General features: G+C 40.8%; 1 protein-coding gene across 2 annotated transcripts in view; it reads right to left on the reverse strand.

Moving 5' to 3' along the window:
• Positions 1-4,443: 4,443 nt before the first annotated feature.
• Positions 4,444-14,769, reverse strand: part of si:ch211-89o9.6 (Krueppel-like factor luna) — a 30,372-nt gene continuing 20,046 nt past the window's right edge. Inside the window, exons 5-8 of one of the 2 annotated variants that reach the window (XM_044346712.1) lie at positions 12,590-12,692; positions 10,934-11,049; positions 6,077-6,518; positions 4,444-5,262 (exon numbers count right to left, since the gene is read on the reverse strand). In XM_044346712.1, the coding sequence (XP_044202647.1) occupies positions 4,577-5,262; positions 6,077-6,518; positions 10,934-11,049; positions 12,590-12,692 (1,347 nt within the window). In that variant the 3' untranslated portion in view covers positions 4,444-4,576. The remainder of the gene's footprint in view (positions 5,263-6,076; positions 6,519-10,933; positions 11,050-12,589; positions 12,693-14,769) is intronic. The other variant, XM_044346713.1, reaches the window with a different exon arrangement.

Raw genomic sequence — 14,769 nt, forward strand, 5'->3', positions numbered from 1 at the left:
AACAGACCCTCGGCCTGCAGAACTGACTTTTGTAACCCTCTAAGTGGGGGTTGATCAGTGATGCTCAACAGACTCGGAAAGACCTTCTAAGAAACCATTTCAATAAGTTGAATTATAACATGACCTAAAAGCATAAACTGACCCTAAGGCCACCTGGACTGGAGAAAAACAACTCCCACCTTAGATGGAACACAGACCGTCTTATCTAACTCAAGCCATAAAACTAATCCACATTCCTGATGACTTTGTGAAACCTCCCTGCAAATCTGAGGCAAACCTGAAATTCATGTAAATTAAATGTCTAATCATTAAGCAACTTATATTATGTTATATGTCATGTAAATACAAGGAGAATGGTATAACTTTCATCATTTTATGACTATCTACTAAAGAGATATAGGACTTAGATTTTATTAATCTTTGCACTACATGTAACCATACTGGCCTCTATTGACAGGAGTTGAATTCCCTTATGTGACGAGTTAATGAATGTTGGGTAACTATGTATTTGTATTTAAAAATCATCCAAGTGTTTAACTTCTGATCCATTAGCCTCATAAACAGTTATATTTTAGTAGTTAAATTAGATAAGTAGTTATATTGAAAGAATAAAGTTTCTGAAGTAATAGGAATGTAAAGATATAATGCTTTAAGGATTTCAGTTTAAAGTTTTCTTTTGTTGTTAAACAATAGTCACATTGAATGCTTTATATTACAAAGTAAGGGTTATGTTGAATTTATATTTAAATATGTTTCCGAAAGTAATCTAATCAGTCAAGTGTTGCTTAACTTTATTTCCTTTCACTATAGTATTAAACTTTTATTGAACTTTTATTTGTTTTTCAATAAATTATATCCGTATTTAATCTTTTATTGCAACAAGTTAATTTGATTTTGTTTTATTAGTAACATTAAGTCTCGTATTTCCACGTATACTAATTTAATTTTGAAGTAAACACGTACAGTATTTTATTTTGAGGTAGACACTGCTGAAGATTTGAGCATAGTCGGACTAAACTTTATTCGGCACTCAACTCAAGTTACTACAAGCCAACCAAAGCCGGAATCCTCAACTTAAACTCCTGAAGAAGAAGGAGGAGGAGGAGGAAGAGGAGGAGGAGATGATGATGATGATGATGATGATGATGATGATGATGATGATGACGATGATGATGATGGCGGCGGCGGCGTGAAACTGGACCTCTGCCTGCTTTTGTTGAGCAACATTGCAAACTAGAAGATAAGCCGGCCTAAAGACTCTTTCAGAGCTGCCTGAAACGGCTGGACTCCTTTACCCACAAAGACGCATCCATAGCCGAAACCTGATCCGGGCTCTTCAATGACAAACACCGCTGGGGATGCTGCATAAGACGACGCTGGATCTATAGTCTATGCGCTAGACCTGCCAAGATGACACCTCTACCACGACGAAACACCTCAACAGTAAGGCATAACATGGCTTTGTGATAAAGGGTTGATATCGACTTACGTTAAAATTAAAAGAATTTAGAAGTTGAATTAGCTTTCCCTTAGCATTCCCCGGTGCAAAACGTAAAGCCTCGAGTCAAACACTTCGAACCACTCTTGCTGAATAATTTTCTTTATTAGTTTTATCACCATTTATAGACCTTATTTAATTATTTATTTCGCTTTCTTTTTATTTATTAATTTCGGTATATTATCTTATGCTTTATCATGTATCCTCAAGACGTTTAGCTATTAATAAATGTTTTCATTTATCCCAAAAGTGTTTGGTTGTTTCTTTGAGCTGCAGTAAACAGAGGTCAAGAACTTACAATTGTGAGACTGAGTCATTGATTAAATTGAACAAACCAAAAAGGAGGTGGTAATTAAATACTAAAGTGTTAATACTCCTACAACAGGGTTAATAAAGTTCAACAATATCATTTAGATAATAAAACTGGTTTTACTAAAACCTAAAACTAGGTGTGAAAAAACATTTTATTTAACTGAAACAAGAATAATACTGATGAATAAATGCAAAACCAATAATTCAGGCATGAAATACAGTTAGTCAGGACTTTTAATAAGGCCCTGGCTTAAAGTTCATTCCTCTTGGGGGTTCACATCCGGCATGGGGTGCCCTCCTTAACAACAGAAATTAAGAATACTCTGAACAATAAGAGTACCAAGGAACAAAAATGTTGAACTACTATAAGGCCATAATATTAATATCAGGCTACTTAGTTGTCCATTTGTCGACTATTCACTTGCTTTGTTTTTATTAACTAGACATCTTAATACTTGGTGATGGCTTCTCGTGCAGTAAATCTCACACCGTCAATGAAGGTGACGGGTCCTTGCCATCTGGTTTTATTTCCCTCCTTATGTGCCTGCTCGAACAGGGGCCACAGTTTGTTTCTGCAGTCTTTCTTGGAGCATGTCAGATCCCCGGCTTTACGGAGATTCATCCTCTTCATGACATCAGCATCGTGTGAGTCCTTCCAAATCTTGTATCTTAAGGTACACATGTTGAACTGTATAATTAGACAGGATGTCTTGTTATCTCTGGGACGTCCAACTCTGTGTGCCATATCAACCAGGAATCCAAGCTTACTTGTATCATCTGGTGCAATTTGGCTCATTATCTTCAGGACTTCTTCCCTCACATTTTAGTTCTCTCTTTCCGGGAGGCTGATGAGACATAGATTCCATTTTCTGCTGTAACATTCACCTTCTTTGGTTTTCCTTTTTAGTTCTTTCATATGCTTGTCCAGCATTTTCACCTTTTCCTCACTCTCCTTTACTTGAAACCCGAGTCCTTTCATCTCTTCTTTTACTTTAATGTCTGCTGTTTTTATTTATTCGTTCTTCTTCTCCTCAATTGCCAAAAGAAGAGGAGAGTATTATATCCGTTCAAACTACACCAACTTTGACCTGCGTTCAGTGTCTCTGTCCACAGAAGCAGCAGTCTGTCAGCTGCAGCTCCTGGGGAGCTGAGAGGACAGTGGCTGGCCAAACTGCCTTCACCAGGCTGACTGACAGCAGAATGAGCTGTTGCAAATTCATATCGCTGCTGGTGTGAATAGTTTTGATGGGAACTTTTCGCAGGTGAGTATTCTGCATTTTCGTGTCATTTATTTGTCACATCCCTGGTGTGTAAAGGCCTTTACTTGGAATCTCAGGAAGGGGTGAGCACAAACCGTAGGTCTCCTCTGGTTGCATTTTCAACACCAATCCTGCTTTTGTGCCCTTCTTTGCGTCTTTCTTGGTAATTTTGGTCCACAAGCAAAATGTTGGTATTAGCTTGGTAAGCTAATTATGTTCCTGGTTGCTGCACATGTTGAGGTTTCAGGGTATTTTCAGCCATCAAAGTTCTTATCTAGGCAGTTAATCCTCACTTGTCAGTGCATCTATCAAGATCTTTTAGTTCAACAAGTTGTTAAACAGCTGGCCTTGTAAAAATATCATAAGGTACTCAACTACTGTTGCAGAGCATGTCGTCCACCACAGTTGCCAGTTCTTGTGCAACCTCCATGTTATGACAGGTGGCAACAAACTGCAGCAGTGAGTGATGTGACTGGGCAATTAAAGAAAAAAGGCAGCCAGTAGTTACTGGGCGTTCCCGATCTACATAAACCAATGATCAATGTTGGTGTTCCTGTACTACAGGACAGGAGCACCCCACCACACTGCAATCAGACTCGTCTCAGAGATTTGGAGACAGGCCATAGTGATTGGCTGTCAATAGAAGATAGAAAGATGGAAACGATGAGATGTGATTTGACGACAGTCTCTCGGTCCCCAGCTACTGCTAGCTGGGCGATGATATCGGTGTCAAAAAATATATATACTGTATAAAAAATCATATGCAGTGTTTGCGGTAGCATTCTTTCATTTGAATAAAGTGAGCTGATGTAGCAAATGCTTGTGGGGGGATGCACCATAATGTACAATTAAGCAAATATTTTATCAAATTAAAAACTGTTCAAACACAAGTACAAATACAGGGAAAACCAGACAACATTTTAGCCCATTTACTTCGAGTCAAGTATAAATTACATTACCACCCAAAACATATCCACCTGTTTTTAATGTAGTTTCCTCCAGACAGCCTTTAGTGTCAATTAATTTCCATATAGCATGAAAATCAACTTGCAGACACTTTTGCTTGAGTACATATACAACCCATCACAGTGCATATCATGTCTGATGGTAATTTGGCACAGACATTCACAGCCCTCTGCACTCTCAGCTGCATCACCTAAATTGCTACGGCTGCCTGGAAGGTTGAAATACATTCAACAATACCGTCTACTTTGGAAAACGGTCAGCAGTAATGTAAAGTATGCATGATGCGTAGCTAATGAGCTAAAACAACATGAAACATAAAACATGCAAAACACTAGTTTGGTTCGTCAACTGAGAGCTAATAGTCATCTTGTGTCAAAGACACAAAACGTTTGAAAAAAAGAAATATGGTCACTGTTTCACATTTTTATTGCTGCCATACCACTAATTATGAACAAAGAAAAGGCAGTATACCCCTGTGTGGATGTTTTTGTTTTTCCAATAAAGTACTACTTGCATTAACAGTCCTGTCCTCCACCACTGATCAGCCCAGTCCTAACTCTACCCTGGCCTGTTGTCCGCAGCCTGTGGCAGACTGCTGGTGCGTCCTCAGGTTGCAGATCCAAGCAAACCTTTTCCCACATTGGTCGCAGCTGAACGGTTTTTCCCCGGTATGAACTCTCTGGTGCTTCTTTAGGTTCCCGGCCTCTGAGAAACGCTTCCCGCAGGTGTCGCAGCGGAAAGGTTTCTCCCCGGTGTGGACTCTCTTGTGGGCCTCCAGATTGGACAGGCCAGAGAAAGCCTTGCCGCAGGCTCGGCATATGTAGCTCTTCCTGCGGCGATCACCGAGCACCACACTGGCAGCTTGATTTTTGTTGTGGTGAGCCAGGAGGCTGGCTTGATGGTGTGCAGCAATGGCCACATCAATACTGGCCAAAGCTGCTGTGGATCCCCTCACTGGTAGAGCTGAGTGACTACTACTGGTTGAACTGATACTAGAGATACCTGTTTTATCAGCGCTGTTAGGATTACTGACAGCAGCTATGGTAGTGGACAGTGGGGGTTGTACAGAGTGAATGTTAGGTTGTTGCTGGGACATCCTGTTGGTGTTACGATGCAGCAGCTGAGCCTGCGCACTTCTTATCATGGCTGGTGTTCTGCTCCATGGAAGCTGGGAAGGTGGAGCCTGCATCCGCAAAGGTATGGACACAGATATTGCTGCTGGCAAGGCTAGGAGCAGAGAAGAAGAGAGAAAGAGTCAGGTTATGTCAAAGTAGAAAGCCAAAGTCCTGCCTCATCTCTGGCAGAGCATGTAACTATTTGAAGTGCAAATACCAGGTTGATACCTTGTTGCATTTTGCTAATTCAACTTAATCTTGCATAAGTCAAGATGGAAGAGCAAATCACTGCCACCATAACTCTCCAGGGTTGTAAAATCCTACAATGCAGTACAGTTTTTGTGTGTTGTAAGCCTTTAAACTGAACCTCCTGGTTTGTAATGTATCTCCTAACTGGTATCTGTACCAGTACTCCTATGTAGACAGATGGCTAAATGTCTTCTTCTTCTTCCTTGTCTTTTGGTTGGAAAACAACAAAATCATCTGCTGGGACAATAGGGCATACAGTACATATTGTGTTTCAACTGAGTCTATCACAGCCCTAGTGACATTCTGTTTCTGCATAACTGAGCACAGAGGGAGGTACAGCACCAAACCATGTCAAGGAAGGCATACATCAAGGTTTTGGAAACCTGTTCAAACTTAACGGCAAGACCAGAATTTTTACATCTGTCCACTCTGGGGAGCAGCTTGGTGTGGATGTAAGGCCACAAGAGAGAAAAGACACTGAAACTGCTGATGAGGACTGTGTGATACAGTCCAAAGCTCCAGAGCAAGCATGTAAGTGGATGTATTTTCAAATTCTGCTGGCTTAGAATGGATGTGGTCTGAGAAACAAGTCGTTAGAAATGTCAGCATTCCTAGCACTTCAAAATCATCTAGTGGCAACCTAAAGTCGCTAAAAAAGGTACAAGATAACCACTTACCTTGTGAGACAGTTGGCTGAATGTGAACTCTCGCATGGCTGGATACTGAGGAGAAACTCTGGCTGCTCTGCCCACTCCTCACTGCTGAAGAGGCTGAACCTTGTGGTGGCTGGAGCACACGTTGAGGTTGCAGATGAGTATCTGCGATAATAACTCCATTCTGGTCACACTCTGCAGAGTCATCAGTGGTGAAAGAACATGAAGGAGCAGCAGGGGCTGTTGCAGAGTCATTATCAGGTGCCCAGCGGGTGAAAAATGTCTCCAGTTCAAACAAGGAGTATTCAGAGCTGAGTGGGTTGCTGTTGCTGGATCTCTGTTGTTGTTGTTGCTGTTGTGTGTTGGGGCTGGCTGGTGTGTTGGTGTCTGGTACCCTCAGCTGGACTGCCACCATACTGCTGGAGTCTTCTGATATCCTGTGGGTCGACTGTGGTGCTACAGACTGCTGAGACAGAAGAGAGCAGAGAGAAAGAACAGAAGAGGTTGAGAGAGATGCATTAAGACCATGTAAATGACGCAAACCATATCAGGGTTCAGAGCTGTAAGGACAAAAACATATCCAGACAGAAAAACAGCCTTGTGGATTTCACAAAAAAATCTTGACTCAAGGTCCATTCACTTGCTTTTTCAGTAGCTTTCAAATGAAACTAACGGTCCTCACAGGGAATGGAGTTTCCCCAGTTGTCTTGGAGAAGATGAGACAAAACTTTAACTCTTAAGACTTCTTGATGATTTAAAAAATCTCCTCTCAAATGTAATGAACAAGTAATTTTATTTTTTGACATGTTAAAGGAATAGTTCAACATTTTGGGAAAACAGTTGGGCCTGCCATTGCAGTTTAGCCTGAGCAAATAAAGTGTATATATAAGGCCGGGTCATGCTGCCAAGTATCTGCCCTTTGCTTGGGTGAGAGTAGGATTCATGTGTGCTTTCTGATATAACTTTCCTGATATAACTATTTGTAAGACCAGTAGAGTGAGATATGTATTAATGGTCCACTGGACCATTAAGTTGATACTGCCTATCAAGCCAGTTACAGCAGTTTTCCCTGAGCAGATACAATGTAAATGTAAGGCTAGGTCAAGCTGCGGAGTATCTAGTCTTTGCTTGGGTGAGAGTAGGACTGAAAGGCAGCTTAAAGGTAAGTTAAGTCAGGGTTAGAGAATGGTGTGGCCTGTCATGGAGCCCAGTAGATTTATGACGGCACTGCCTGATATCCACCACTACAGGGTCTCCTTATAGGTCAAAACATAATTTAACAGGAATGCTGGGCTTCCATTGGAATGCGCACCCAACCTTTGGCACATTTTACTGTAACTGATAATCAGAGCTTCTTTTTCTTATCATCAAGCATAGTTCCAACATTCTAACCCCTCTAAAACCACAAGTTGTTTTTACATTTCTGTTTGTGTGTAGATTTAACAAATAAGGTACAATGTGTTAAGTAGTGATTTTTGTTCAGTGAGATGTTTGTAAGATGTATTTTGGCGTTTGGACAGAGCCATGCTAGCTACTTGCCACTGTTTCCAGGCTTTATGCTATGCTAGGTTAACCGGCTGCTGCTGCTACTCATTTTTAGCATACAGACGAGAGTGGTATCAATCTTCTCATCTAACTCTCAGCAATAGAGTAAAAAAGCATTTTTCCTAAAATGCCAACATATTCCTTTAAATGCTGATGTTTGCTTGGTCAATGAGCCCTGAGGAAGACATCTTAAAATTGACTGAATACAGTTTATCTCTAGTCTGCCCCACTTTACAATAGGACAGTGCTCGTTCTTAAAATTAATTATTTGTGAGGAGTAGTACGAGGGACTCTGTGTCTTACCACAGCTGTCTCACTCCTATAGTATTAGAGCACATTAAGGACTAGTTCCTCAGGTAATGTGGCTGTATGCAAGTGTTTTTGTATATTTTGGACATGGCTGAAAATCTACATAGAACCACTTCATTTTCTTAAATTAAGCCCACAATACCTCCAGAAAAAGGTTGAAATGAATTTCTCACAACCACTCTTGACTACATCTCAGCAAGCATCCAACCAATTTTATTACAACTCAGGCAGCAACTCTCTCATTTCTTTATCTCTCTGCATGTTCTTATTTTGGCTTGAAAACTGGGTAGGAATGTTTCTTTCTCTCAGGAGCAGAATAGCTTGATCCATGGCTTATTAAGGTGCGGCTGCTGCAGTAGTTAGCCTAATCTTTTAGTTAAGACTATGCACGGTATGACTTATAGATTCCGTGATAATATTGTGTCACAATTTTGTCATAATACTGCCCTATATGCTGGAGTAATATATTATTGTATAATAAAAACACAAATTCACCAATTATATTTTTAAAAAGTTTAATTATTTACATTGCAAACCTTGGACATTGAGGATTTTACAAAATTGTGACACAATAGAAAAGGCTAGTCTAGTGTTACATTTACAGTATATCTTTATGCTACAATGGCTTGTATTTTACATGATAATTAGACTTTAAAATTACACATTCATTATTTTTGTAGATAACAATCTGATAAGGATCGAAGATCCTGAACTAGCAACAAACTCAATTCATTCTCATTGGAAGAACAGAAATAAAATACATTAAAAATGCACACATAATTGACTGAAAATCCCCCAAACAGTGGCTAAACATGTGAACTGAAAGAGTGTCATATACCTACCGAGTCTGAAATTATTGTTTGGCTTGTTGTGGAGTTTTGTTTCTATGTCAACACTCAAATACTTAAAATACAGCCAAGTAGCTCGTAATTTGCTATTGCAAGTGTGAATGTAAGAGATTTGGTACATATTGAACCCACAATAACACTGTGATACTGCAGATTGTCAAATAGTGGCTTAGGGCCAGTATATAATATATTTGATAAAATATAAATTTTAATAACGAACTTCCTGTAACTTTCTGTTTAACTGTTGTCTCAATGAAGTCAGTATAATGTACATTTACACAGCGTTATTTCTATCAGTACAACATAGTCATGTCATACTCACCACTCTGCTGCTCTTATTACCACAACTGTTTTTAGTCACTAATTATTTTCAACCACTTCCGCTTTGATGTTTTTTGATTGCTGTAAAGCTATTGTCAATGAAACCAACTTTTTCTGCAGAGATATTGCATATTAAAAGCCTTATAGTGGCTGAAATTAGTATAAACCCTCTCATTCCTGGTAGGTTTTTGATGTGAAACATCTTTGTAGGAAGTATTGATTTTTCCTAGATGGTAACTTAACCATGATCTAAAACAAAACAAAAAAAGGCCAAGTGGGGTCATGTTGTACACTCAGTTTATCTCCTAAAACAGAAATACTGTCCTGAGTTCAACTTAACTGTTTTTCTTGTGTGATGTTAAGCTACTGTCAGAGAAACAACACTTCCTACACAGATGTTTCATATTAAAAGCCATCCAGCAGCTCAAAGGGCATAATCCTGGTAGACTTTTAATTCAAAATTTGTGCAGGAAGGGTTCAGTTTCATTGACAGTAACTTGACTGTCGATCATAAGAAAAAGGCATAGTAGAAACCACCGGAAGTGATTAGTGAATGAGAAGAGTATTAGTGGTAAACAGAGAAACTCAAAACAGCAAAATGGTGAGTATGACAGGAAATTAATTATACTGAGGCTGTGTCTGAAATCACCCCCTCATTCACTCATTCAATAATCCCTATATATTAGACACTCAATAGTTATTCAATAGTGAACAGTAAATTGAGATTATTTACACTTCATAATCATCATCATTTTGTGTCATCACTGACAGCTGTAGATTCAGTGCGATGTGAGATTGTAAGGAGAAAGTTGTGCCAATGGACATTACTCTTACACACTTTAAATTTGGACATTTATCTATTCATAAACAATTTTCATTTCATGTTCAATTGAAAATTCATGCTAGTTTAGAGAAATATATGACATATTCAAGCTGTTTTGGTACTGTAAAAAATGGTGTGTGGTGTCTTAAAAACCTACTGTTTTGACTGACATTGGGGATAAGAAGATAAATGTCTTAGCTACAGGACAACAAGCTAGATTTGCTCCTTATCTTGCTATTGATTTTGAATTTGGGATTTGATTTTGAAATATAAAGGTAAAATTGACTGTAATGTTGTTAATGTGATTCCTTAGGGGGTTTTGAAAAGTGACACTAGCAACACACACCATTCTCCATGCAAGCGCCCTTGACTACATGTCTACATGTGTGGGTGGTGTCTCTTTTGGTGTTTTTTCAAGTTGCTGGGGTCAGAAAACCTCTCTGGGCAGAGCGAGCACACATACGGTCTCTCCCCGGTGTGGATGTTGCGATGGATCTTCAGGTTCCAGAACTGGGAGAATTTTTTGCCACAGATGCTACAGCCATATGGCCTCTCACCAGTGTGAGTCCTGAGGTGGGATTCTAAATTTGCTGGAGAGCTGAAGCCTTTCCCACAGAACCTACAGATGCAAACCCTCTTCCTGTGGATTTTCTTATGCATGTCAACGTTGATAAAAGTGCCCTGACCCTGACTTTGACCATGGTCCAGGAACTGTTGGGGCCCCGGACCTGAGAGCTGCACATCCTGCATTTGACCTGACACCTGAATGGGGCTGGACTCCTCTGAAAGATCAATAACAGAAGCCTGTGGAAAGGACACGGAGGTAAGGAAGCCTCTAGAGCTTTCACCAGCCAATCCCCTTCCAGGTGAATTCTCAACAGCCAATCCCCTTCCAGAACTGCCAGGTTCTGCTCCAATGAGTGTGCTGGGCAGGTATGAGAGGGGGGCGCAGTGCGAGGATGGCCCTGGGAGGCTGTCGCCATGACAATAATTATCCCCCCCATTAGTCCACAGCGAAGGATGGCCATAGCTGACCTCTGAGAAGCCTGGCCCAGACTCCTGCAGGTCAGACAGCTGATTGGTAGAGGTTTGTGTGGTTTCATCAAAAGGCAGCACTCCTCTGTAGTCATCTGTGCTCGACTCCACCAACCCTGGATACAAGAGAAAGATTTTCTCTTACAGACACTTCTAACTGTACCAGCTCGACAACATTATATCATGAAACATGTTTGATTACAATTTATGAGAGAACTAAAAGTGATAATTGGTGTAAGTTACCAATATTGTGAACAAGTTGAGGTTTAAAAGTAATATCCTTCTTCTCTAATGTTTACCCTGCTTTTCAACTGTAAAGGAAGTGGATGCTTTATTTTGAAATGGGTAACAAATTACTACATGCTTGGTAAGGCAGCTAAAAGCATGATTTGGGGATCACCAGAGGCCTGTAATACGAAGCAAGATTTAGAGTTAGCGAGGTAACTTCAAGTGTAACTCTGGGTTTTCAGGGTTACGACGGTGGTTCACTTCTTACTGGGGTACATCACCATGGTAACTTATGGTGAACAGCTAACCTGCTCCAGAGGATGTTAGTTTCAGAGGATTGGATCACAACCTGTAAACACTCCGAACACTGACCAATCAGATTACTGGGAAATAAGAGTCATCATTCCTACAGGATCCTGACATGGACAAAAGTCCTGAGTTTACAGGACTTTACAAGTAAAAAGGAGAAATATATATTTTTTATAGGTCAGTTAGAAACATTTTATTGTTCCAGGCTTTCTATTTCCACTATGGTTTTAAAACAGGGCTTCTAACAAACAGTGAGATCGTCCACGAAACTAAACACATAATGATGATTTAGCTGCATTTTAATTGTCCAAAGTTTAATTTATCCTTAGAGTGAGAGCTGACAGTGTGGATGATTTTACACTCTGATTCCATCACCGCAGCTCAGAAGAAGATGAGACAACTGTGTGATGATAACTGGAAATGAAAAAACAAAAGATTGTCTTTTATTAGAAAAATAATCCACACACTGTTAATTGACTCCCATGATTATAAATGTAACATTTGGGTCAGATAGACCTAATCAGTCATTAACTACTTTTCCACTCTTTGCTTCAGTAGCGGAAACGGTCTTTTTTTATGTGACATTTTCAGAATGGTTTCTTCATCATCCAACTAAATAGCAAAAAATACTCTATAGTTAAGTCATATATAATAATTTCTACATGTATTTTAAGCCTTAGCCTATTTTTAATATGTAGAAATGATTTCTAGTTTTTCTACATCATCTTATTCTGTTATATGATTACAGGCTATCGTTTACATTTCACTTCGTTGAATATTACTTTTTGCTGTCTCTAAAACAGAAGTTTTCCACAGGTACTTGGTATCACTGTTTCAACATATCATATGAAGCACTTCATTCATGGTTCTGATGATGTTGCTCGTAATTAACAGCCCCACTTCTTTCACATGAAAGCGCTTGTAGCTGGAAAACCCAGAGCTGACTGAGCTAGTTGATAACCAGCTTCATAGTACTGGTTATCTGGACAGCCAATGTTAGGCTCAGTGAAGCCAGCTAACAATGATATCCTGGGTATGTTGAACTTGCTTCATTAAACAGGCCCCAAATAAGAATGAAAGACACTCCTTTTGATTAAAAGGAAAGGTCTACTCGCTCACCTTCCTGTATGCTGAGGCCTGGCTGGCTCTGGGCTCCCGTCACTAGCTCTACCTCCTCCACCTTCACCAGCACCACATCTGGTTCCTCCTCCTTCTGCACACACTAAGAGAAAACAGCTGATGTTAGACACACAACGTAATCACACATGTACAGTGAGTAGCACTGACAGGCAGCAGCTTTGTAAGTTTGAGGTATGTGCTGGGGAATAAATGTCAAACACACTGTCAATACTTGACATAACAGTGTTTTCTGAACTGATTTGTGAGTCCCATTCTGATTAAACTGTAGGGGAATGCTTAGTTCAACTTCTACTCTTCAATCTTTCTTTTCAAATGAACTATTATTCTTTGATTTTGATGTTATACTCTTAATACACAATAGGAAATTGAACTGGTGCTGTATTGCTTTGCTGATTTATTTGATTGTTTTGATGTTCTTGCTATATACACACTATGACTCAATGCCACACACATGGATACTGGAATGCTTGGAAATGTACAACATCAACAAGACACTAAAAGCTTTCATGAAGAACTCAATGGGGTGGTGGAAAACAACTCTGGAGGCCCACTCAAAGCCAATTGCACAAGTTACCATCAAGTGCAGCATATACCAAGGTGATGCACTATCCCCACTGCTGTTCTGCATAGGCCTGAACCCCCTCAGCCAGATCATCTCAAAGAGTGGCCACAGATACCGGTTCCAAAGTGGAACAACCATCAGTCACCTCCTCTACATGGATGACTTCAAGCTGCATGCCAGGAATGAGGGAGACATCGACTCACTGATCCACATCGCCAGGATCTATAGCTACGACATCGGAATGTCATTCGGACTACATAAGTGTGGTCGGATGGTATCGAAGAGAGGGACGATGATCAGAACCGAGGGGGTTGAATTACCAGAAGGCAGCATTGCAGATGTTCAGGACAGCTACAAATACCTTGGGATCCCACAGGCAAATGGGAACCATGAGGAGGCCACAAGGAAGTCAGCCACAGCCAAATACCTACATAGAGTAAGGCAGATCCTGAAAAGTCAGCTGAATGGGAAGAACAAAATACGGGCCATTAACACGTGTGCCCTGCCAGTCATTAGATACCCCGCTGGTATAATAAGCTGGCCGAAGGAGGAGATAGAGGCCTAGATATCAAGACAAGGAAACTCCTCACAATGCATAGGGGGTTTCATCCCAAGTCCAGCACCCTGAGACTGTACACTAAGCGGAACGAGGGAGGCCGAGGACTGGTGAGCGTCAGAGCCACTGTCCAGAATGAAACAACCAAGATCCAGGAATACATCAGGAAGATGGCCCCCAAAGATGAACTGCTAAGTGAATACCTCAGGCAGCAGAAATCTGATGATGCAGAGGAGGAGGAGGAACCATCATGGAGGGACAAGCCCCTACGCGGCATGTACCACCGACAGATAGAAGAAGTGGCTGATATCAAGAAATCCTACCAGTGGCTGGAAAAGGCTGGACTGAAGGACAGCACTAATCATGGCAGCACAAGAACAGGCACTCAGTACAAGATCAATAGAGACGGGGATCTACCACACCAGACAGGACCCCAGGTGCAGGCTGTGCAAAGGTGCTCCTGAGACAGTTCAGCACATAATAGCAGGGTGTAAGATGCAGGCGGGAACAGCGTACATGGAACGCCATAACCAAGTGGCTGGCATAGTGTACAGGAACATCTGCACTGAGTATGGGCTGGAAGGCCCAAGGTCAGAATGGAAGACACCTCCTAAGGTGGTTGAGGATGACCAAGCTAAGATCCTGTGGGACTTCCGGATACAAACTGACAAGCTGGTGATGGCTAACTAACCGGACATCGTGTTGATCGACAAACAACAGAAGAAGGCAGTGGTGATAGACGTAGTAATCCCAAGCGTCAGCAACATCAGGAAGAAGGAACATGAGAAGCTCGAAAAATACCAAGGGCTAAAAGAGGAGCTAGAAAAGATGTGAGGAGTAAAGGCAACAGTGGTGCCAGTGTTAATCTGAGCACTGGGGGCTGTGACCCACAAACTGGGAGAGGACCCGAGCTTGAGGAAGACACACCACCACCACCCCCCATGGGAGGGGAATGAGAGAGGGAAATTTTTGTATTTATATGTATTTATAGTTAGGTTCCTATATATTTGGACACTGACAAGTTTTGTTATTTTATGTTTC

This window comes from Thunnus albacares, chromosome 3 (assembly GCF_914725855.1).
Source record: "Thunnus albacares chromosome 3, fThuAlb1.1, whole genome shotgun sequence".
Classification (NCBI taxonomy): domain Eukaryota; kingdom Metazoa; phylum Chordata; class Actinopteri; order Scombriformes; family Scombridae; genus Thunnus; species Thunnus albacares.